The sequence below is a fragment of the Rhineura floridana genome, chromosome 15, assembly GCF_030035675.1.
Source record: "Rhineura floridana isolate rRhiFlo1 chromosome 15, rRhiFlo1.hap2, whole genome shotgun sequence".
In the NCBI taxonomy this organism is placed as follows: Eukaryota; Metazoa; Chordata; class Lepidosauria; order Squamata; family Rhineuridae; genus Rhineura; species Rhineura floridana.
The window spans coordinates 20151618-20176306 of record NC_084494.1 but is presented as its reverse complement, the minus strand read 5'-3'; the positions used below and the strand labels follow the sequence as shown (position 1 = coordinate 20176306).

The 24689-nt window shown below is 41.6% G+C and overlaps 2 protein-coding genes across 2 annotated transcripts in view; one reads left to right on the top strand and one right to left on the bottom strand.

The window, feature by feature from the left end:
- Positions 1 to 3384, bottom strand: part of LOC133370817 (putative transmembrane protein 244) — a 23889-nt gene extending 20505 nt beyond the window's left edge. The window contains exon 1 of the mRNA XM_061597683.1: positions 3206 to 3384. Coding sequence (XP_061453667.1) covers positions 3206 to 3258 — 53 coding nt within the window. The 5' untranslated portion in view covers positions 3259 to 3384. The remainder of the gene's footprint in view (positions 1 to 3205) is intronic.
- Positions 3378 to 24689, top strand: SRSF4 (serine and arginine rich splicing factor 4). Its single transcript, XM_061597678.1, has 6 exons — positions 3378 to 3733; positions 15067 to 15209; positions 16081 to 16193; positions 17611 to 17825; positions 21712 to 21801; positions 23317 to 24689. Exons 1-6 carry the CDS (start codon positions 3627 to 3629, stop codon positions 24110 to 24112), a joined length of 1464 nt encoding a protein of 487 aa, XP_061453662.1. The 5' UTR covers positions 3378 to 3626; the 3' UTR covers positions 24113 to 24689.

Sequence of the window (24689 nt, the reverse complement as noted above, 5' to 3'; positions counted from 1 at the left end):
AAGTGCTAATGCTCAGTGAAGATTGCTTCCCTGTTTCTTATGTGAGCCTGATATGATATGAAGATTTGGTTCAGTTTCCTGACCTTGGATGAGCATCTAAAGAAAAAAAATGTACACGTTTTTACACAGATGGCATGTAAAACTGATTAGAATGTTTTGGATTTCTGCCCATGTTGTTGAATCACCAGATGATCATTTGCCCATATATGAAGAGAATGTAGTTTTGTTAACTACTTGAAGGACATTCTACACTGTAGAGTCTACACAATATCAAAAATATTGTAAAGTACAAAATCCCTCACTAGTGGTATCCCCTAGGAATCCCCTGAAGGGCCAAGCAAGAAAAGGATACATTATGATGTTGATATCTATGTTGACAATTGCTTGACATTTATTGATGAAAGCATGGGAAATGGGCTAAGTACCATCCCTGAAAGTTGAGGCCAAAAACTCTGGGTCACCATTTTGTTGAATAAACATACCCACTGTTAGCATCTTTGGGCAGGGAAAGGCTATACTTTTTAAAGACAGAAGTGGATTCCTAGAACTTGTATTCTAAGATGTTAACTATGACTTGAAATTAATAAAATTAATAGAATATATTGATTTAATTAGAGCAGGGCGGAGAACCTGTGGCCCTCCAGATGATGTTGGGCTTGCACGCCCATCAAGCCCAAACTAACATGGCCAAGGTCAGAGATGATTGGAGATGCAGTACAACATCTGGAGGGCTGCAAGTTGTCCATCACTGATGTAAAGACGCAGAAGAATAGATAGGTATATTATGTTTGGTTTGTTTGCTTTCCTATTTTTATGTTGAAGAAGAGAAAGAAAGGGAAGTAGTAGTCTAACCACATATAGTAGTTAGAAGTGCTAGCTTGTAGTGATTAGAGTATCAGACTGGACACTCTAGCACCTGAAAGACAGGGTTCAAATCCCCACTCAGCCATGACGTTCACTGCGTTCCTTTAGGCCAGGCACCTTCTTTCAGCCTAATTGCCCTTACAGGGTTGTTGTGAGGATAAAATGGGGAGAGGAGAAGTAAGTTATGTCACTCTGATTTCCTTGGAGGAAAGGTGGGATATAAATGTAATTTTAAATAAATAAGCAAATATCTATAAAGAACTTGACTGGATGCTAGTGTTTCAATCACATTTAGCAAGTTTACCTTTACCTTAATATAGGCATTAGAAAATGCAGAATCACTCCATCAGCAGATCATTGTTGCTGAGGAAATGTTAATATTAATATTTGTAACATATATTGCGGTCAACCCACCAATAATCTAAAACAGAAGTTCACAGCCTTACTAAAGCTGATTATAAAGAACAACACATTATGAACTAGCAATCATAACATGTCTGACACGTTTTAAAATTTTGCCACCTGCTCAGTGCTGAAAATATTAGGCCCCTTATGAAAAATCCTTAAAGACTGGCCTGGAAACAGTCTCATGAGAGGTTAGATTATATGTTCTCTACCCTCCTGGTAATAACAGGAAAAGAACACACGGCACAATCGTTTTCCCCTTAACGGGATTAAAGCGACAACATCTTTCTTTAAAGGGAACTCTAGCAAATCTACTATCCAGAAGCTTTGAAGGTAAAACATTAAAATGGCTCTTTTGAATTTAGGCATTGAAATGATGATGATGCAGACAACTATTAAAGGCAGACCAAGTCAGGCCCTCTGACCACCACAATCCACAGGCTGACACATTTACAATGAAGCTGCCTTATTGAGTCAGACTGGTCTATCTAGCTCGGTATTGTCCACACTGAATGGCAGCAGCTCTCCAGGGTTTCAAGCAGGGAGTCTCTCACGTCCTACCTGAAGATGCTGGGGACTGAACCTGGGACCTTCTGCATGCAAAGCAGATGCACTGCCACTGAGCTATGGCCCTTCTCCAAACTCTTGTAGCAATTGCAAGTTTCTCCCTTGTGTTCCCTTTCTGACAATATACTGCTCCTGGTCAGGAATGGAGAAGCTTTTTCAGCCTGAGGGCTCCATTCACTTCTGACCAACCTTCTATGGGCCATGTGTTACTGGTGGGTGGGGCAAGAGGCACAAGTGGGCAGGGCAACCAATGTGAATTTTATTACATTTGCACATACAGTACATGTTAATGCAGGCAGGTGGAATGAGACTCCACGTGGAGCCCCTTCCCATAAGTAATATGGATGCACGGAGACTGGGAAAGAGGAAGATAATAAGATGGAGCCTTTTTGGAATCCCAGTTGCGATCAGAGGGAGAGGCAAGACAGCAGAGCCTTCTGGTGGTTGAAGAAAGCAGTGCAAATCCATGTTTTGTGATGTCTTTTAAAACCAAGAAGCAGAGTAAAAAAAAACAAAACCCAAAATGAATAAACATGCTGATGAAGGGAGAAGCCACAGCTCAGAGACAGAGCATCTTCTTTGCATGCAGAAGATCCCAGGTTCAATCCCTGGCATCCTGAGACCCTGCAGATTCTCCGCCAGTCAACAATCCTGAGTGAGATGGGCCAGTATTCTGACTTAGTATAAGGAGGCTTTCCATGGTCCTATGTTTAGGGGAAGAACTGTAGCATAGGATCATACTGTTAATCAACTCATTTAAAATGTGGTGTTGGAGGAGAGCTTTGCGCTTACCATGAACTGCGAAAAAGACAAATAATTGGGTGTTAGGCCAAATTAAACCAGAACTATCACTAGAAGCTAAAATGATGAAACTGAGGTTATCATACTTTGGACACATAACGAGGACATGATTCACTAGAAAATACCATAATGCTGGGGAAAACAGAAGGGAGTAGAAAACGAGGAAGGCCAAACAAGAGATGGATAGATTCCATAAAGGAAGCTACAGACCTGAACTTACAAGATCTGAACAGGGTGGTTCAGTACAAATAGTATTGGAGGTCGCTGATTCATATGGTTGCCATAAGTCGTAATCGACTTGAAGGCACATAACAACAATACTGTAGACTGCAATCTTAGGGGCACTTTTTACAGAGCAAGTTCATCTGAACTCAGTGGGGCTTACTGAGTAACGTTGCTTAGCATTGCACTCCAGTGAAGGGCCATCCCTTGGCTGCATAGCAATAAAAAAGGATGATCTACGCCTTTTGCCACCCATATAATAAAAACATATGTCAGCAAAGAATTAAACCAGTGAAGCTTTCTCCATAACGCATACGAGGGAGAACCGCACCTGTTGGATTTCTACCTCTTAGAGAGACTCTCCCCCAACCTCATCATACTGACAGAGAGAGATGCCATGCAGAGTCAACTCAAATCCCAGCGTCTCCTTTAAGGCGTGCCGCCGCGCATCCCGAGACCTAAATGAACTTCGTAACCACCGCAGCAAAAGCTTCTCGGGTCCGCCCGCTCGCTCACTTCGCGGCGTCATTTACGCACCGACGTCAGAACGCACGCGCTTGCGTGCGTGTGCTACGCCGGCGAGAAAGAAGGGGGAAGAGAAAAAAAGTCCGCTTCTGCCTGCCTGCTCGCCTGCCCCTCCCCCTGCCAGACTCTCTCTTGGCCCCTCCCTTCCCGCTAGCGCCGAGCTCAGCAAGGGATCCAGTGACTGAGGCCGCCTCCGCCGTCATCCGCGGCGCGAGGCCCTCGCGAGGTTGCCGGAGGGGGAAATGCCGCGGGTCTACATCGGGCGCCTCAGCCACCAGGCCCGGGAGCGGGACGTGGAGCGGTTCTTTAAGGGCTACGGGAAAATCCTCGAGGTGGATCTCAAGAACGGGTGAGGCGTACCGGCTTCTCCGCCCCCGCCAGGCCTAGTCCCGGCCCGGGGATCCTTCATTTCATCCCGTCAGCTCGGCCAGGCTTCAGAGCGCATGCGCGCCCTTTCTCTGTCCTTTCCCGCGCGCGCTTCTCCCATTCTCCCCCCTCCCAAAAAAATAACTTTCTCCCTTCTGGGTGGGCCTCGACACGACATCGCTGCTATTGGATTGTGCTGTTGACGTGAGACCCCTTAGACTGGTTAGCTGGGCAGCGGGAGAGGACCTGCTGTAGAGGGGAGTTTCAAGCATGCCTGAAGCCTGGAAGTTCTCGCTTATCTCATGTCTAGGTCTGCCATATGGGGGAAGAAGTAGTTTCTTCTTCCTTAAATTAAAATGAAATCCCCATGTTGAGATGGTTGCTCATCCCTGCAACGACATAAGAAGCCTCTTTATACCATCAGTTCATCTAACTCCATATTGTACACTGACTGGCAGCAGCTGTCCAGGATTTCAGACAAGCTTTCCCAGCCCTACCTGTAGGTGCTGGGATTGAATCTGGAACCTTCTGCATGCAAAGCATGTGCTCTATGACTGATTTAGGACCCTTTTTCTAAATTTACAGCAAACAGGAAGTTGCCATTTAGTGAGTCTGACCTTTGATTCATGTAGTTTAGCACTGTCTATACTGACTGACCAGTGGTTTCCCAGGGAAACCTATGGATCTTTCCCAGCCCTACCTGGAGATGCCGGAGATTGAATCTGGGACCTTCAACGCACAGAGCATTTGCTCTGCCACCGAGCTATGAAACTTCCCTTAACACAAATGCCAAGTTTGAATTTGAAATACTTTTTTGATTTCTGTAAAGCACTGCAATTTCATACATGTTTTCTTAGAAGACCTGCTGTGTTTGTGCTTACACTGTTTAGGATTGCAGTCTAAATCTTGAGATTGAGGCTGTAATCTTAAATACACTGTGTTAAACACAGTTAGACTCCATATTGAAGTATATATAAGATTTTGCTGTGCTTTACAACATAGTCCTAGGCATATGTACTTGGTTATAAAAGTCATATTTACGCTGACATAAATCCCATGAGTTCGTTTGGGTTTATTATTGTGCAGGGGGTTGCAGCCTCAGAACAATTTTATATGCTGCATTTCCTTGCAGAAAGAATGAAGCAATGCTGTAAAAGCACGTAGTGAAACTCTTGCGCAGTGAAGCAGAGTACAGATATCCTTGCTTCAAATAGATGGTCAAAGGAAGAAATTGGCTCTCAGAGTCTGCTACAGCAACTAATTGATCTAGGGATATTTTCCCAAACCGTGATAGGTATCCCAGCATGTGTGAAGCCCAGATTTTCTGATTAGTCTCCATGTACTGCATATAAGAAGAGCCTGCTGAATCAGGCCAGTAGCCCAGTGGCAAACCAGATGCCCATGGGAAACCTGCAAGCAGGACCTGAGCACAAGAGCACTCTTTCACCCCACCCCACTCCACCCCATAATTCCCAGCAACTGGTACAAATCCTCACTCAAAGGGCCTGTAGGAACTTTGCATCACAGGAACATCCTATATATTGAAGACCTTTGCACGTTTTGTCTCTAAATATAAACAATTCTTGCATGAAGGTCAGTGTTGCAGTATGGCACACACGTTACCTGGGTTGGGAATTTCCTACTTAATTAAGACCATGCTTGCTCACTCGTAAGTTTCTAACAACTGGCAGAAAATGAAACAGACTCCTGCTCTGACATATATCAAAGAGGCTTCTGCCCTGATATTCCTTCATAATTTATCTGGAGTTAGGGTTAGGGTTGAACAGTGAGATAGTCAATCATGGGAAACTATATTTAATGGAAAACTTCCTGGCTTGTTTGCTGGCTCGCCGGAAGGGGGAAGCAAAGGAGCTGTGTACATGGTCATAAGGCTTGTTCCTGTCTTGGTTTATTCAGCAGCGTGATGGGGAACCTGTGGCCAGATGTTGTTGGGGTCCCAGCTCCCGTCAGCCCCAGCCAGCATGGCCAATGGTCAGGGGTGATGAGTTCAGGAGCATCTGGAGAGCTACTGGTCCCCCATCCCTGCAATATACTATCATCTGAAGGTGGTCATTGAAGAGCTCCAGAATGATGTCTCCAAACTGGGTAAATGGGTAATAAAATGTTCTAAAGGCACAAAGTGTATTGATGGATCTGAATTAGCTGAGATATGCAGAACTTTGTACTGTGTAAAACTGTCCTACTGAATATCAGGGTCATGGTGGAAAGACTACTGAAAACTTGCAGTGCAGAAAGACATTCTGTGTAGCGGACAGTGCCATTAAGGAGTACTCAAATTCACAGATAGCTAATACTAATACCCATGATAGCTAAATGGACCTTCTATGTTCAAAACATCCATGTGATCTTTTATGGCCACATTGTCTGGCTTCGACTGGCAGCTGTTGAAAGCAGAATCCTAGACTTGATGGACCTTGATCTGATCCAGCAAGGCCATTCTTCACTTCCTAATAATTTGCCGAAGAGTACAGGTTTCTCAGGCAAGAATATATGTAGAGTTTAGATGCTGAAAAGCTAGTTAAGCGACTACTGCACAGCCAAGTAATGTGTCCTTTCAGTGGTAAGTATGATGGATCTGTAGTTCATGCAGTTAATTATATATGGGCAGAAAACAAATGGCATAGTAGGATTAAAGAGTTCATTAATAGATCCTCATGTGGAACAGAAAGTGTTTAACATGCAGTTTATTGTTGTCGGTGTCTTGGTGTCAATTTCTGGCATGCTTGTCACTGGCCTAAGTAGAATGGGGTTGCTTAGCCTCCAGCAGGTGTGTGCTGCTACCCCATAGTCCCTGTGACCCTCCCACAACTCCTTCCCATTTTCAGAGATCTATGGGCAACATATCCCTTAGCTGCCAGAGCCTTTGCACAGCATGTAAGCATTTTGATAGGTATGTTTATGGCAAAAGCAGCAAATCTAAATTTAAGAAGCTTTCTGCTGCACCCTAATGCCCCCCAACCCCCACTGGCTGGCAACTTAAGGACTAATTTTGCTTTCTTGATAACATGGTGGAGTTCACTTCCTAAACCACCTATATTGTTATAATATGGTTCTCTGTCTCACAAGCACACTGTTGACACAAAGCCCTTCTCATGCTCCTGTTTCCTTTCTGCGGCCTGCTGAGCTAAACTCATTCTTATTTTGGTACAGAGCATCTCAGTGCTGGGAGTAAAATATGAGCTCCAGATCTTTGAGCCCCTTACCAGTACTAAATGTAATAATTTTAAATTGATCCCAACTTTAATGTAGAATTCTGAAGTTATCTTCCATTCTCTCTGTGTGTATGTTCTTTATCTATCTAAAAATAATTTTGAACAGGCCACAGTTCATTTGGCTTAGGTCTAAGACTGCAGCTATATACGCTCTATTAGTTTTTTTATATAGCAGCGTTGTTTCAATAACTTGAACAATTTTCAGGTCTAGAATAATACTTCGCCTTTTCTGAAGATCACTTATGTTTTATTTGATCTGGCTGCCTTTTTTAGTAGTGCTTAGTAAACAATAAAAATGTACTGCATTCATCGGACTTTTGAACTGGATAGCTGGAAGAATAAATGTCTTCATACATTATGATATTTTTATAAAGAAGGCAGGCAGCTCACAGAACCAGAAATAAAGGGAAAATTACATCCTACTCTACTACCATGGCATATAAAAAAATGGCAACTCAAAATTCAACAGCCTGGGATCATAATTTTCTAAAGAATAGGATAGATGACATGTTTCCCAGCTTTCCAAAATTCTCATAAATTTGGACACAGTCATTGCAGTTAAGATAAAATCACAATGAGAGAAGGATCGAGATTGTGAGTTTGAGGAAGAACAGTGGTCTTCTTTGTGGACAAAACCACCCTTTAAATCTAACTCTACTCAAATTAGAAGTCAAAATTTAAGGCTGGTCCACAGGTGGTATATGACTCCCCAAAAGCTCTCATTAATATGACATCCAATCTGTGCTAGAGGGGGTGTGGGAATACAGGATCCTATCTACATATGTGGTGGCTATGTCAAAAGATTCAAGTATTCCAGGTTGTTTTCCTCAAAATACAGAAGATTGTTCGTCCCAGCTAGCGCTCCTTAATATTTACACAAAGCAGAACAAGGACTTAAAATAAAGACTTGATTAGTCATATGCAGCATGAGCCATCATTGAAAGGACTCAGTTTGGAAGTTTGACATTCCCAGGTCTGGCAGACAGTACTTATAGAGAAATTGATGGAAAAGAGGAAAATAGCAGCAGGACAAAAAAAAGAACAACTCATTTGTTCCAATTTGGTATTACGTCATTAGATTTACGACTGAACCCCACAAGTCTCCTCCTTCATGGTTTGTTCACCTTTGGCTAATATAATTACACTTAACATTCCTACGAAGGGAGGAGGATATTGATATGAAACAAGAGGGCTCTCTAGTTGGGCACACTCTTTCTAAAGGTTGTTCCCCTTACTGTACAATATTTAGGTTTGTAGCCATGAACTGGCTGGTAGAGAATAAAGCTGATTCAGTTTTCATACTGAATCTATCTAAGCTTGGAATCTTGGGAGATTGCTTTGCCTTGACTTGTTTTGTTTTGCTTTGGTTCAGTCTTGTTCATAATGATTTGTGAGCAAAGTTATTGTATCAGTTTTATTCAAATACAACAAAAGAAAAAAAATGAACTGCAGACCGTATGTTCAGTTTGTGTTCTCCATTATGGGGGATTATAACTGCTCACTTTGCAGGAGATTATCAGTTCAATATTTTAAATATACAGATGTGACACGCAAGTCAAGAATAGATGAAACCAACTGGTTCTTCCCCAGCCAGAACTGCCTTACTCAATGGTTATTTCATGTGGCCATTGAAATATGGCTTGTTCTCCTCTTCCCTCCCTATCCCTTTGTTATTATCGCTGTAGATTGCAAGCCTGCAGGCAGAACTTCTGTTTTTCAGTAATGTTTGTGCAGTTCCTAGAAATCCTTTGGTGCTTTATAGATAAGAATGAAGTTCCTGGGCTGTACCACTTCAAACTGTAGATTTGGGACCTGACTGTTCTTCTGTATTAAACTTGTTGCATATAGAAAAGTAGATGACAGGGAGAAGAGTTAATGGGCCAGCCCTCTCCCTAATGTGGTACCTTTGGAAATGCAGGGAATTTATTTCATAGGAAAATGTTCAACCATGCGATTCTTCTCTCCTCCCTCCCCCTTATCATCTGGAGCGGTACAATCCAGAAACATAATTACCATTGCTGTTTCTGTGAGCTAGACCTCATTCTGGAGCTAGTGAAGTGAGTGATCATCCTTTTAGAAATGGAACATATTGCAAGACTGAATTTGGCAAGATGAAGCTTCCAGCTATAAATTCTCGTCCTAGTCTTCTTTCTAATAAAATTAAGAAAATATTAAGGTAGACTTGGTCAAGTTGCATTTCCGGTCTCAAATCCTCAGCATCCTCCCAAGCATATATGATTTATCCTCAGCAGATATAAAAATGTTTGCTTTAATAGAGGTGATGCATCACACAGATTATAGCTTGTGCTTGCAAACATCAGCTCACTTGGTCAGCTGTGGCAAGTAAGAATTTCCCCAGATGGTCAGGCAAGCATTTCTGGTCTTGAAATAACTTGCTGGTTCTTTCAACAGCTTAAAAGCTGTGTTTGAGGCTGCTCTTCCAGAAGGCAGGGATGAAACATTCCTGAGCCCCACCTCCAAGTGCCAGTTCGTGTTAAACAAGACTGTATTCTGGCAGTTGCATGCCAGGGCTCTCTTTCCAGCCTTCCAGAAGATGCAATAATTATATTTGTTTTTGCTTTTTCTAAAGTGTTTATAGCCTGCTTTTCATTGAATATTTTCAATCCTAGAGTTGTTAACATAGTAATAAATGTAAACAATATACAAAAGTTAAAAAATCATATAAGCAGGTGCAGTAAACATAATTGTCATAAGACAAACAAGCAAAACTACCATGACAAAAGTTAGAATTTCCAATTTAACTAAATACCTAGGTTAAAAAACCCCAAATGCAGGACATTAAGATTAAACAACCAATGGTCTTAGCAACAGTTCCCACCTCATTTTTCACCTGTGGCAACGTGCTCATTCCCCCTCTGTCTCTCACACAAAGAGGGCTATACTCTGAGCCAATAGGCTCTCATTCTATTGGCTTTTGAGCAGCTTAATACCGTTCACCCACCCATACCCATCCAGGCTGTCACCCTAAGTGGCATGAATTGCCCACAAGCCTCCCACAGCAAGAGCCTCCCACCCTTTGTCCACAGTAGCAACACAGCAGAAGACATGCACAAAAGACAAAAAGGGTGGCAGTAAGCCACAGCTGGTGTTGCTCTCGTCTTCCCAGTCTTGACAAAACTCACAGGCCTCCAGGTCAGTAAAGCTGCTATGGACAAAACTGCAGATGGATTTGTTGGCGTCTTCTGCCTTTCACCTCTCTACCAGCCAGTAGGAACAGCATTTAGCATCCTCAGAAGAAGGGCCTGTGGCAACACTCCTTAATAGGAATCTCTAGGCTGAAAGTCAGTCAATAAGCCACAGCTGGGGTTACTTTCCCCTTCCTAGTCGTGACAAAACTCACAGGCTTCAAGGTTGGTGAGTCTGATAGGAAGGGCCACGCAGGTGGATTTGCCTGCCTTTCCCATCTCCTAGCTGGCAAAAATGGCATTCAGCATTCTGAAGAAAGAGGCAGAATTGTGCACAGGTTCTAGCCCATTATTATTTCTCTTTAGCCTTCTGGCAAAAGGACAGAGAAGGGAGAGGCTAACAGCTTCCTGAGATGAGTGCTCTGTCATATTTCTAAGCTAGGAAATATGGTGGGACTATAACAGGGGTGTGGAACCTCTGGCTCTGGGACTGAATGTGGCCCTTTGGGACTCTGTCTGGCCCCTGGAATTTTGCACGGGCCACTCCCTCCTCACTGGCCCTGCTTCACACCTTGAGGTTTTTTTGGGGGGGGGCAGCAGCTGGAATGTGTCCTTGAAATATTATAATGCTTCTTGCTTGCCTGGATGAAGATAGGGGTGTGCGCGTGTGAAGAAAGTGCGCGTGTGAAGAAACTATTAGCCTACTGTACAATGGTAACGTGCATTTGCTGCTCCATCCACTTTTGCCTCTTTCCCTGCCCACCGCTGACATGTGGCTTTTGGAAGATTGCCCAGAAGGGTATGCAGCCCTTGGGCTGAAAAAGGTTTCCCACCCTTGAACTATAAGGTGGCTGGGCAGTGTTGTAACTTCTCTGTCCTATTAGCAATAAAGACAATATAGAAGCTAGCAGCTGCTAAAGCATCCTGCATTTTGTAGCCTCCCTGTAGCCCTCTCAGTGGAGTGTGTAGTAAACTGCTTCAGTGACTGGTTGCCTCAGAGCAATGACAGCAGCACCATCTGGCTACTGATTCACACATCGTACTAATCCAAACCTCAGGCAAACTGTGAGTCGTAAACCATCGGACAAACCTTGGTAACAGCTTGTGGTTGATTTGAAGAGGGCTAAACCACAAGCCCAGATATGGATGACACGCCAAGCTAAACAATAGTTTAGCTCAGCACAGCAGCAAAACAATTAGGGAGGAGCAAAGCAACCACAGTCGCCTCTCTGTGCTAACCCATTGCTTGGCTTAGTGTGACATGTGAACACACCACTGTAGAGTTAATGTGGAAGGTAGAATCTACATGCTATCCAGCCTGCAAGCATGGACAGACCCAGGTGGGACCAGTGGTGCTGTTTAGAGGTTAGCAACTACCAGAGTGCATTGCCTTGTGCTTTGCCATTGCTTTTTTACCCCCTGTTCAGAGGGCAGAAAATAGTAATAGTGCAGTAAACAATCAGGTGGCTGCAAAGCTTCACCAAGGGAAAGGAGGTGAAGGTAGAGGAAAGAGCTTGGGAGAGGGGCAAAAAACAGATGGATTCTGCAGAGATGATCATCCTATGTCTGTTCCTTACAGTTTGGTTTGTTATTCTTACAATTTAAATGTCTTGTTATCTGAAACTTAAGTGTGGTATTTTCCAGTTGTGAGCCTGAGTAGTAACTTGAGTTATAAAGCATCCAGGAGAGACTGCTGGTGTTGACACTTAGAATGGAGACACATCTCTTTTTGCATTTAGCCCAACAGGCTTCCTCAGAGATCTACAGGAGACCTATGATTTCATCCTGGAAAATATAGTGCATTAGGTCAGAGTGAAGGCCTAAAAGGCTAGTTGTAGCAAATGGAAACTGGAACTAATTTGCATATGTAAGGAATTTGTGCACACCTTATGGAAAGCATTTGTACTGTACCTTATTGGAATTGGCAATGAACTGAACTATCCTATAAAACTGAAGGGTGTTCTGTACACACATCTTACCATTTCATCTTGTTTTCTGTTGCTACACTTTCTTTATGCTAGGGATTAATGCTAAACCTATATTTTATATATTTGGACTGTCACTTGCAAACTTGCTGCCTCCTCTTGTTTGTCTTTGGAGACTGTTGAACATTTCTTGCCTGTTAATGTTGTCAAGCAATCATACATTTCAAGTTGCAAGGTAACTGTAGTTGTTAATGGTTAGACTTTGAGGGGAAATCTTACGATTTTCACTTCCTGCAAATCTTGCTGGATAAGTTCCTTGTAATAGTAAGACTTTAGTTTTATTCAGGACTTGGCATAAAACAATTATGCTACATGCCTTGTTCTCACCACTTGATAAAAATATTTCAAGAATCCACTGGTGTAGAATTTAAAATCTCACTATATGCAGACAACACTGTATTGTCTTTAACTTATCCTGAGAACTCTAGTGTTGAAATACAGCATTTTAATATATGTATATAGTAAAGCACATGGGTACAAAATTAACACTTCTAACCCTGAATGGCTCAGTGCTAATATCAAGATTTGCAAGAGATAATGGTAAAATTCAGCCGTCTACAGTGGTAAAGTTATTCCAATAAAATGCTTAAGAATATGGTTGCATCCAAAATTGCAAATAACAACAGGTTACAACTGCAAAAAATTGACACCACAAATAGAAAAATATCTGGAACATTTGCAACAGTATTCACTTTTCTGGTCAGGAGCGACAGCTGCAGTTAATAGGGTTATTTTCCCAAAAATTCTGTTCTTGGGAACTTTGCCTCTGGAAATAGAATATAATAAACTTCTAAAAGGAAATTGCAAACCATGTAGAGCTGCCAACAAGAATCTTTATTTAAAAAGCCAATAAAGGGGGACCTGGAATTCCTGATGTTACAATATATTATTTAGCAGTAAAATTAGTAACTATTAGTAGTTCGTTTGAAAACAAAGTATTCAAAGCTGAACAAGATCTGTTACACTACATGTATGGGAATTAATTGTGGTTCAAGCTGAGATAATATATTCTTGATACTAATTGTTACCAACCAAATTCATCTTGAAAGTGTGGTGCAAATTTCAACAAAAACTGGCTCCTAACACTGCCCCTCTTTTTTCTCTACTAAATGAATTCATAGGAAGATCAATACATAGTATAAATGTCTGTCTAGTCTCAGAAAAGGATGCTGTGCTTTTCTAGTTGGTTCAGTACAAATGGACAAATAATATCTTATGTACAAGCAATACTACAAATGGATCTAACAGTCTCCACCTTTCCAGTTTTTTAAATTGAGACACATCAAACAACTAAGAAAAAATAAGGATCTCCACTCACATATGTACCTTTTAAGTCTTTCTTAATCCTAACTGAAACAAATCAGTTAGTAAAACCTAATAAATTCTATCAAAAATTAAGCAAAATCAGTTACATCCAACTTTTTTAAAAAATGTGGGAAAGACCTAACCAGTTACAGTCCTCCCATATTACAAGACAAATGGACTTGCCTTTTCAAAACAGTGCTATCTTTTCTAAGTACCAACTTTAAAGAAGATTGAATGGAACCTTACTCCTTCCAAATTAAGTAAAATGTATCAAATTAATATTTATTATTATTTATTCAATTTACTTCTCCCCCTTCACTGCAATCCAAAGGAGCCCAGAGTGGTAATATGACATGTTGGCGATGAAGTAATAGAAAACAGGGCTGTGGAGTTGGAGTCGGAAGCAATTTTGGGTGGAGTCAGAGTCAGTAGAATTGTACTGACTCCGGCTTCAAAATAAAATTTAACATTTTGATATTAATATTAATTTATTAATATTAATAAATTAATATACATTTGCCATTTATGAAGGAGTCTGAATTGGACAGTCAAAAAATAGAGGAGTCGAAGGTTTGACGTACCAACTCCACAGCCCTGATAGAAAAGCAGACATTAAGCATGTATTCTGGTCTTGTGCAAAAACAAAACCTTTTTGAAACACAGCTGAATACTGTACAAAAAATCATAGGGTACAACAAAATAGGAAAACTATTCTCCTTGGTATGATGCAAATGGAAGCAAGAAAAGTAGACCTTCAAATGGTTATAATTGTTTTTGACTTGTGCAAAATTGTGCATTGTACAATATTGGAAAAATAACGACTCTTGGCTGATAACTGAATGGGTGAGGAAAGTATGGGAGATTGCATTGCTAAGTAAGCTGACTTATGAAAAACACAATTTGTGAACCTCAAGAAGACAAATGTATAGAAAGAAAAACATTTATACCTTTTTTGAATGAGAAAATTGATGATAATATCCTACCCTATAATTCACTTTCTTTAAATAATTAACTTCAGCTTTTTTTGGGGGGGGAACTAGAATATAAGAGGTTGTATACATTTTGTTGTTGTTTGTTTTGTTTCTGTAAAAAATAACATTTAAAAATTAAAGAATCGCTTAGCCTAGCGCTCACAGGCCCTTGCTAACTGAAAGTTACATTACTATCCTCACACAGCTTTATCTAAGGGAATGATGCCTTTTAAATTTGAAAAATGAAGGAAGCAGCCGTTTACATGTATAAATTACTTACATTCCTTATAATATACTTCAAATAACTGGTAATGAAAAGTAAAGTCTTGAAAAGACTAGAACAATATGCTTTTGAGTGCTTTTCCTTTTTGTGGTTGCTTAAGTTTTTATGAGAGGCTGTCATTGTTTTCTACATCTTACTGCAACAAAGCATTTCTTGAGGGTATATTAACCCCTTCTGTCCTATGGGGTGGAGACTTGGCAACTATCCTATGGCTGTACAGGATACCTTTTTTGCCACCATTGATTTTCTAGGTTTACAAGTGGGGAGAGATACTTGCTCAAGTAAACAGCTCCCATGTAGTGTAGGCTGTCAAGGCCCATGCCACTGCCAGTGGGAATTGCTGAGGAAATTGTTGACATGGTTGATTCTGGAGCTGCTTTTGTCTCCTCTTAGGTATGGCTTTGTTGAGTTTGATGATGTGCGTGATGCTGATGACGCTGTTTATGAGCTAAATGGCAAAGATCTTTGTGGGGAGCGTGTAATAGTTGAGCATGCCCGGGGGCCTCGCCGCGACAGCAGTTATGGTTCTGGACGCAGTAAGCACTAACATACCATTGTATCGGTGATTTTTTAAAATTTTATTTAAAACACAGCATTTAAAAAGTAATTTTTTTAAAAAATGTAAAATTTGACTACTGTAGTTTTTATTAAAGTAATATTATTTAGATAATAATTTGTATTCAACTTTTTAAAATGTAATTAACTAAATGAGCTTTAATTTTCATTATTTTATTTTGTAAATATATGAATGGTTTATTTGTAATGTGATTGTTTAACATAGACTTAACAAAGACCTCAATGTTTCAATTAAGAGTCCTTTGAGGCTAAGATGACTGCCTGTTCCATTTGCTGACCCTGGGTTGCCTTTCCATGAGTGGCTCTTTGACCTTTGTGGCCCTTGGCTGACCCAAAAAGGAAGCCATGTGACGACCGCAACCTTTTCCCATTAGACCTGGGTGGTGAGGACCCCAAGGGTTAGAGACAGATGTGATTAAACTGAAATAGGTGCCTGAAAACCTTTATTCATGTCAGATATTCAGAAAACTTTAAAACAATGTAAGTAACATTAGTAACTGATTATAGTGATTTGGTTATATTGTTTTCAAAAATGTTAATTTTTATTAATTTAAACTTAGTTGCATGTTTAATTTTAATAGTGAATATAAAATGTACAGACTTGTAATTATGTGCTAATGTTCTAGACATACGTATATAGACCTTATTAAATGTCTGGCTGTTAACATAAAATTTTAAACATGGAGATTGTAGTTTAGACTAATGGGAGGGGGAATTAAATGTATTTACTGGCTATTGGATAGACTAGTTTTTATTTTTTCGGGGGTGTAGATTAATCATCTGGCTCCACTACCTTTCCTGAAGTATTGCATCTGCTTATCACCTCTAAAGGTGGATATGGTTATAGAAGAAGTGGAAGAGATAAGTACGGTCCTCCGACCCGTACTGAATACAGATTGATCGTTGAAAATCTGTCAAGTCGTTGCAGTTGGCAGGATTTGAAGGTATGCAATCTCTGTGCCTCTGCCAATGCTGATAAAGGTTTGAAAATGTAAATTGTGGGTCCGTTCTGAGCTTTAACTCTTGGCCTTTGGTCCACACAATAATTACTCATTTCTCATGGAAACCCTGTCCAGTATAGCTCTGATACTGTGTTAACGTTTAGTGAAGCATACTAAGCTCAATAAAGAACAATACAAGCGATAAGCTCCTTGAGCATGAGGCTACAGCCTATGGAGTTTTTATTATGCATACTAAATATGTTGCTATTTCAGATGCTTAATGCTCTTAAATGAAAATAAATTATTTTGAAGTAATAGTTATGCACCTAATCGCACATGTGGGTATGCATTTTGAGAACTTGCCAAACAGGCGGGGTGGGGTTGAGATTGAGAAGTTCTTTCCTCAGTTTCCTGGCCCCACCAAAGTGTTGGAAGTGAGAATTTGGGAGTGTTGTATAAATTAGTAGTGTCAATTCATTACTGAATTACCAATTCATAATGGTGACTGTTCCATATACAATTCTTTTCTTACTGATCTGGATTTTTGTCTCCTCTGACAGCAGTTTTCTGTTATTTTCACTTGCAAGGTTGCTTATGAGTTTTACAAGTAATCTAATGACCCACACTTTTCATGTTCTCTCAAAACATGCATATCTTTCCAGTTATCCCAGGCTCCTGGCCTGGGTACCACTTGGATCTCCAAACCTTCTTCCATCTGTAACTCCCACAAAGACCCTTTGACCTCTCTTCCTGCCCCCGCTCCATTAGATCATCAAACCTTCTTTTATTGTATGTTTATCCTATTCCCAGCCTTTGTGACTTGTAAGAACATAAGAGCCCTGCTGGTTCAGACCAAAGACCTTTCTGGTCCAGTATTGTATTCTAACCCTGGCAACCAAATGCCTACAACTTACAAGTAGGACATAAGTGCAGGGGCACTCACCTACTTATTTTAGTCCTAGTATTCTGTATATGTCTGCCTCATCCTTTCTGCCCATTTTCACTACTAATTTGGACCATATTTTTCCTCCTTTGCCTGCCCAGCAGTATGGTCTTCAAACAGAATGTCTGAGGTTAGAATTGTCTAGGTAATAGGCCACTGTACTGCCTGTATTTTAGACCATAGATGAGGCTTGGAGTACTGTGCAGTCATTTTCTAGTGACGACCTAAAATGCTAGTACCTTGATGTTCTACTTTGAAGGCCAAACTGTCCATTGTTTATGATGACTAGAAATTTCTATTAGAAATTTGCATATCTGAGAGGGGATCAAGATGGCTTCAATAAGCTAAACTTTCTCATGCGCACTTTTAAAAAAATATAAAATTAGGTTTGCTTTTCAGTTGCAGCATCCAAGGGGATGATAAGGGACATCAGAATGAAAGCATAGATGTATTCAAAGGCAATGCTCTGTCTTCTAGGATTATATGCGTCAGGCAGGTGAAGTGACGTATGCTGACGCACACAAAGGAAGAAAGAATGAAGGTGTGATTGAGTTCAAATCCTATTCTGACATGAAAAGAGCCCTTGAAAAGCTGGATGGGACAGAAGTAAATGGTAGAAAGATAAGGCTAGTGGAAGACAGACCTGGGTCCAGGCGCCGCCGCTCCTATTCCAGAAGTCGGACTCATTCAAGGTACGTCTGCTCATAGCACTTCTTGGCAGGTCAGTATTTTGTACAGTTGCTGAAAAATAATGTAGCACACTCGCACATTGCTGTCCTTGCAGGAACAGAGGAGAGTTGCAGAACTTTGCAGTTCTCTTGATGGGTTGTGTTGGTGGGTCAGAAAGAGGAGTGATTTAAACGTAATGGTTAGGTAGTTAGGCTTGCTCATGACAAATCTCCACCTCAGATCTTGGTTTAAGGCAAACCATAGCTAGCCATTTCATCCAAGTCAGCAGACAGCAATGCGCTTGTGCCCTACGAACCCTAATTGGAAGTCACAATGTGACCTGGATGAAGCTGTAGCTCAGGAGCAGAGCACATGTTTTGCATGCAGATTTAATCCCTGACATCTCCAGGTAAGTGTCCCGTCCAGAGCCGGAACCAAGAGACTGAAACACGGGTGCAATTAAATCTCATTTTATTAAAGTAATGGATACATCAAAGGCATTGCACTTCATAAGAAACACCTATACTGGAATCCCTAGCTACACTCTACACATGCTCTACGACGTGTGAAGAAAGTTGACTCAGCAACCCCCCCTCGTGCGCTGCCAGCTTAAGTAGGGAACGTTTTCGAGCGTAATCTCTGACTCCTTCGCAAGTCTTGTCTCTGCCCTGTCCGCTTCTCACGGCGGCGGGTGTGAGGCGACGGGGGCGGGTCTCCAACGGTTCGTCGGAAGACACCTGCTCCAGAGTAGGCTCGAGGTCAGGAGGCTGCATCACGCTGTTGGCATCCTGAGAACTGCTTGGCCGGGGAGGAGTTGGCAGAGTCTCCTGAACTTCCCCCAACAGCTCCTCTGCGACAACTGGGGGCAGCGCACTCTCTGCTTCTGAGATCCCGCTATCAGTGGGAATTGGCTCAAGTTCAGGCTCGCTTCCCCTCCCAAGGTCCTGCTCAGACTCAATAATTGCTGGTTCTTCCGCGCCCTCAGACTGCTGAGGCGCCTGCAACTCATGCCTCCACCCTTCCTGCCCCTGAAGGGAGAGCCAAGGCTCAACAGTAAGAGTAGAAAAGATGCTGCCAGTTAGTGCAGACACTATTGATCTAGATGGACCAGTGGTCTGACTTGATCTAAAGCAGATTTCCGTGGTCCTGTAGTTTGCCAGCTTGAACAAAACCGCTCCGTACGGGTTTGCCTCAAGCCAGGATCAGAGGCAAGGAATTATTATGCACAAGTGGAGGAAGGGAGTGCAGATATGAGCCAGCTGAAAGTTTCTGATTGCTCATTCATGTAATACCAACCTATTTATTTTGTGTTTTGACATGTTTATGCCCCACCTAATTTTCAAAGAAACTCAAGGGGGCTTACAACACAAAACAATAATAAAAATATATCCATTAAAATCACACATATCAATATCAAGTCCAAGTCCCCATAATAACCCCCCCCCAAAAAAAGTATGGCTTGATGTTGCATCTGAACCACTTCAGAGAGACACAATTTTTACAGTTCTAGAAGAGAATCGTAGCAATATTCCTGGGACAGCCATATCTTCCCCTCCTTAGTTCTATCTTTAAAATAGGAATAATTACTTCAGTGGCATTTAGAATATAAATGTATAATTGTTTGTGCAGTACTTCTAAGTAAGTAGTAAGCGGTCAGAATTCCTTAGTATAGTGCCTGTTTATCCAATATACAGGTTATGCATGAGAGATGATCTTTTGCTTGGGTGATATTCCTATGTAGACCTCTGAGACTACGATGTGAGCTTCCGTAGTTAGGTGCAGAGAAACACTCCTACTGTGTATTTTGATGGACCAGAAGTTAGTGCCTTTTGTGCTTACTCCAAATGCTAATAAGTAGTGGGGCATCCATTTATCTCCCTTCCCAAAAAGGTTTCTGATGCCTCCTTCGTACTGATTTGTTTGCTCCAAGCCCAGAACAAGAGAATGCTACAAGCAGAACTTTTTCTTGTGCTTGCGTAGGCTTTGGCAATTGAGAGGTCTTCTCTGACAAAGTTTAAGAACTCTTGGCCTGTGTTGTAGCATAGCAAAATACAGATGCATTTAATTTTTCTTGGTTGCCTCTTCCTCCTCCTCCTCATTGTTATTGTTATTATTATATTGCCCACCTTTCACCCAAAGGTCCCAAGGTGGGTCACAACAACATCTTTAAAAACAGTTGAAAACAACCTAAAATCCCATCACAAAAAATAGTGTGGGTCCTAAAAATATACATCTCAGGTGTCAAAGGCCAGAGTAAATAGGTGCATCTTCAGCATTTCCCAAAAGCTGTTTAGTAATGGTGCCAGATGTACCTCTGTGGGGAGGGAGTTCTACAGCTTAGGGGCTGCCACAGAGAATTGTTATGGAAATATGTATATATATGCAGAGATACTCAGCGGTCTGAGCTGCGTGTGTGCCAGTGTGTGTATTTAGCTAAGTAGCAGGCTTTTACCCTGCATTTAGGTCACTGAGACTTAAGACTTAGTAAAATAAGAAAAGCTACTTTATTTATAGAAACACATAGCAGATAGGAAAGGCATACCTAGTTCTACCTAACTAACTAAGTTGGAGGTGCAATGCCCAGACTTGGGTATTGCCCTCATGGCTCAGGAGAGAGAGCAAAGATGTCTCCTCTCTCCTCGGACAGTCAATGAGGAAGACGAAGGAAGGGCAGGTCAGCTTCCCTGAGCATATCAGTTTACAACGGAAGGAAGTTAGGCAAAGAAGAGCACAGGTAAAGGTAGGCAAGTCTAGCCAGCTGGAGGGCCCTAACTCTTATCTTCCTTCTAGAATACAAACAAAAGAACCCAAACAGGAGTTGCTCTTGCCCCACTTCCAACAAGAATGCCCTCTCCTGGGCCGCCATCCCCCAAGCTTCTGAGGGTGGTGGAACTACCAAAAGGGCTCCCTCTGCTGATCTCAGCACCTAAGAGGGTCTGAGCAAAGCAAGTCAACCAGTGTGTCCAGTCCTTCTCTCACCATTCTGTGCCAGCATAGAATTGGGTATACTACTTGTCTTGCTTTGTCATCACTAATCAAAGCTTTGTGCCCCTTTAGTGTGTGCTGTCATGGCTAGAGCAACTCACTCAAGCAACTCTTCCCCCTAATCCCTACACTTAGATGTTAGTTCTGACTTCTTTCCCCACCTATACATACAGGTGCTGGTTTTGACCTAAAAAGTCTTGCGCAGCTCAGGACCTGAATACCTTAGGGATCGCCTCTCCCCACATGAACTATCCAGACCCTACATTCATCATCTGAGGCCCTTCTTCATGTGCCCCCTCTGAGGGAGGTATAGAGGGTGGCACCACAAGAACAGGCCTTCTCTGTAGTGGCTCCCTGGCTGTGGAATGCCCCAAGATTTTCCTGTTCACCCAAACATTTGGGTCTTAATTGAGGTCATATGATATGATTGTACTCAAACCTGTATTAGTGTTCATCTTTTAGCAGGGTGAGGTAGAATTTGTCCTTTTTATGTTATTGTGAGATGAGCCTATTTAGTCAATTAATGTTTTTCTTTTGATGTGCTTTAAATTTTGTATCATGAATACTTTTATAATTGTAAGTCACTTTGATACATTTTTATAGTAAGTGATTAATGTGTTGTTTCCCAGTGATTCCACTTGCTTTCTCCTTACTTGATTTGCTTGCATTTACCCCCAGTAATTAAAACAGTTTTGAGGGGTGTGATCTGACAGTTTCAGAGAAACTATACACTTGTTCTGTTGGGACTCTAGGAAATGCATATGGAACTGTACTACCTGAAAAATGCTCTCAGGCTCTAACAAATACTGAAGTGCTTTTTTGGGGCAATTTGATAGGCATTTGTTATGCCATGCTCAAGGATTCTCCCAAAAGTCCATAGAGACTTATAGCTGCAACAATGTGTTTGCTTTTTTTTCCTTTCAGGTCTCGCTCTCGAAGCAGACACTCTCGGAAAAGCAGGAGTCATAGTGCCAGTAGTAAAAGCAGCCATTCAAAGAGCAGATCACGATCCAGGTAGAGTGAACTAGCATTATTTACTTTTCAATATACTTCAGAGGATAGTGATTGAGTCTTGTTAATCCATATCAACATAACAAACCTTGCTTACTCAGGCACAAAATGTAAAGCACATGTACAAACCTAATTTGTCATCTTAGGTCCCTGACTTGCATTGCATGTTACAAAAATAGCCAGTTTGCTGGTTATACTCTTATTTCATATGAGACAGACAAATTAAGATCTCCTAATTATCTGGGGGACGAGGATATCTTTTGCTTCATCTTGGAGCAGCCATTTGGTTTGTGCAAACTTCTCAGGAGACATGGCCGCACTAAAGATTATCAAATTGATCATTTAAATACATTCTATTATTTTCTGGGAATCCAGATCCTGTTGTTATCCTCATTAGCTTTAAAATCTAGTTACTGATCTGTAGCTGTCTTATTTCTGACCCCTTCCTGTGTGTTTCACTTGTTAGCAGGAGATATCAATCGCTAATGGCTGTGAATGTTGCTTCCTTTGCAATAATATGCATTTGAGCGTTACACAAGTTAGTCAAATTTTGTTTGCAGCAATCAGATAGAAAGTTCTTAAAATGTGAACAGGCACTGAATGTCTTACAAGGAAATGTGCAAAGAGGGAACTGTGAGGCGTCCTTCCCTGGCTCTCCCTGTCAGGTTCCTACCTGCTCGTGGTTACTGCCTGTCTCTAGGCACCACCAGGGACTCCACCAGTCCGGACCGCACTCTCTTATGGTTTACCTATCCGCTCTAGCACAGATCTCAACAGATCCCCCTGCTAGGCAACCACCAGTAACGTCCCAATACTAGTATTCCCAGAGACTCTGAATACTGGTATTGTTACTCTCTTCACCGCTGCCACCATTTGTTACAGTTCCCCTTCAGCCTTGGTCATTACCTTACCCTCCCTTCTGGTCTGTGAAACCCCAGCCAAGGATCAGGCCTTTGGTAAACCAAATTAAGTATTTATTAAAGATAACAAAGCTAACAAGATTAACAAGATTTCTTCTTAAGGCACATAAGCATATGGTTTTACTCAATACTAATCTGAACTCCACCCCCCTCCTTCTTCACTCTCTCCTGGCAAACAACTCTCTCAAACCCCACCAAGCAATCCACTCTTCCTCTTCTCCCCCCAGATTCCACAATTCACCACCTCACATTTACCCAGATTTACCTGTCACCTTTCATTTATACTGTCAGCCATTTTAAACATTCAGCCAATCATCAAGCATTCTATTACCCATTCACTCCCCCTCCTCTTTCACTACTTACCATGTATACTCTAAACAACCAGCACTTACCATATATACACTAATATATAGGAACATCACAGGAACATACTGAGCATATAGAACAAAACTGACAAATTCAGTTATTTCAACATGGCAACGCTTGTAATCTTGTGTTTTGAGCTGCACAAATCGCAGAGGCTTGATTTTAACACTGCCATTAATTGCAAGAAAATTTATATAACCGTTCCTATACCATTTTTTGTTTTGCTTCTTAGGTCTAGATCTCATTCCAGAAGCAAGAGCCGCAGCCGAAGCAAAAGTCGAGGCCAGAAGGAAAAAAGCAGGAGTCCAAGTAAAGATGATAAAAGCAGGAGCCGCAGCAGAAGTGCAGAAAAGTCCCTAAGTAAAAGTATAGACAAGCCAGAGGATGTGGTTCAGAATAATAATGATGATGATGGTGATGATGATCAAGCAAAAAGTAGAAGTCCCAGCAAGGAAAAGAGTAAGAGTAAAAGCAGGAGTAGGAGTGGTAGTAAAGAGAAAGCAGAAGAGGAGAGAGAAAGTGTGAGGGGCAGTAGGAGTAAAGAGAGAGAGAAAAGTGTCAGCAAGGCTAGAAGCAGGAGCAAAGAGGGGAGCAGGAGCAGGAGTCGTAGCAAAAGTAAGGACAAGAGGAAAGGTAGGAAGAGGAGCAGGGATGCCAGCAGGAGCAGGAGCAGGAGTCACAGCAGAAGTGAGAGAAGCAAGAGGCGGAGTAAACGTGACAGCAAGTCTAGTAGCAAGAAGAAAAAGAGAGAAGACCAAGAGCGTTCCAGGTCTAGATCTCTGTCCAAGGAAAAAGAGCATATAAAAGCAGAGCCCGACACAAAGGAAGTAAAAGACGAGGGTGAAGAAATGGACACCAGTTGTAAATCCCGGTCAAGGTCAAATTCCAACTCTAAACAAAATGTCAGATCAAAATCTCGCTCCAGATCCAAATCTGTTTCAAAACCAAGATCCCAGTCCAAGTCTAGGTCGAGGTCCGCCTCTAGATCGCATTCTCGATCTAGATCAAGGTCTCGGTCCAGATCCTAAACTTGCTGCAACCACACTTAGAGCTCTATGAGAAGTCTTTTGTACATGTTTGGTAGTTGTAGCACAAGTGATTGGAGTAGAACACATGTCACTGCTGTACATTTTTAATTACCCTCCCCCCATGGTGTGTCTTAAGTGTTTAGTCCAGCGCTCCCTCTCTGTTGCACATTCTGGTACATGAGGCTGAGAGCCCCTACAGATAATCATCCTGTATTTCCAGAATAGCCATAGAGAATGAGCACTGCATTTCGATGGGCTTCTAAGGTTGGAATGATGACTCCTAGGTAGGTATGGTAACTTCAACAATTTGCCCTTAAATTGATGCCCTTTGATGTACGCCATTTAGTGAAAAGTGCAGAGTCTTAAATTTCATATTACTTTCGTTTCATACCTTGGACTTGCAGTCAGGAAAATAGATACCTACAGTAAACAATAGGAAGGGAAGGTAAAAAAAGTAGAATTCCACATTCTGGTATTGTGACAATATCCTTGTTTTATATTTTTTTATTTTTCCCCGTCTTGCAAAGTACAGTGGCCCTGTTTCCATTAAATTTGAATAAAGACTATTTTTGCTTGA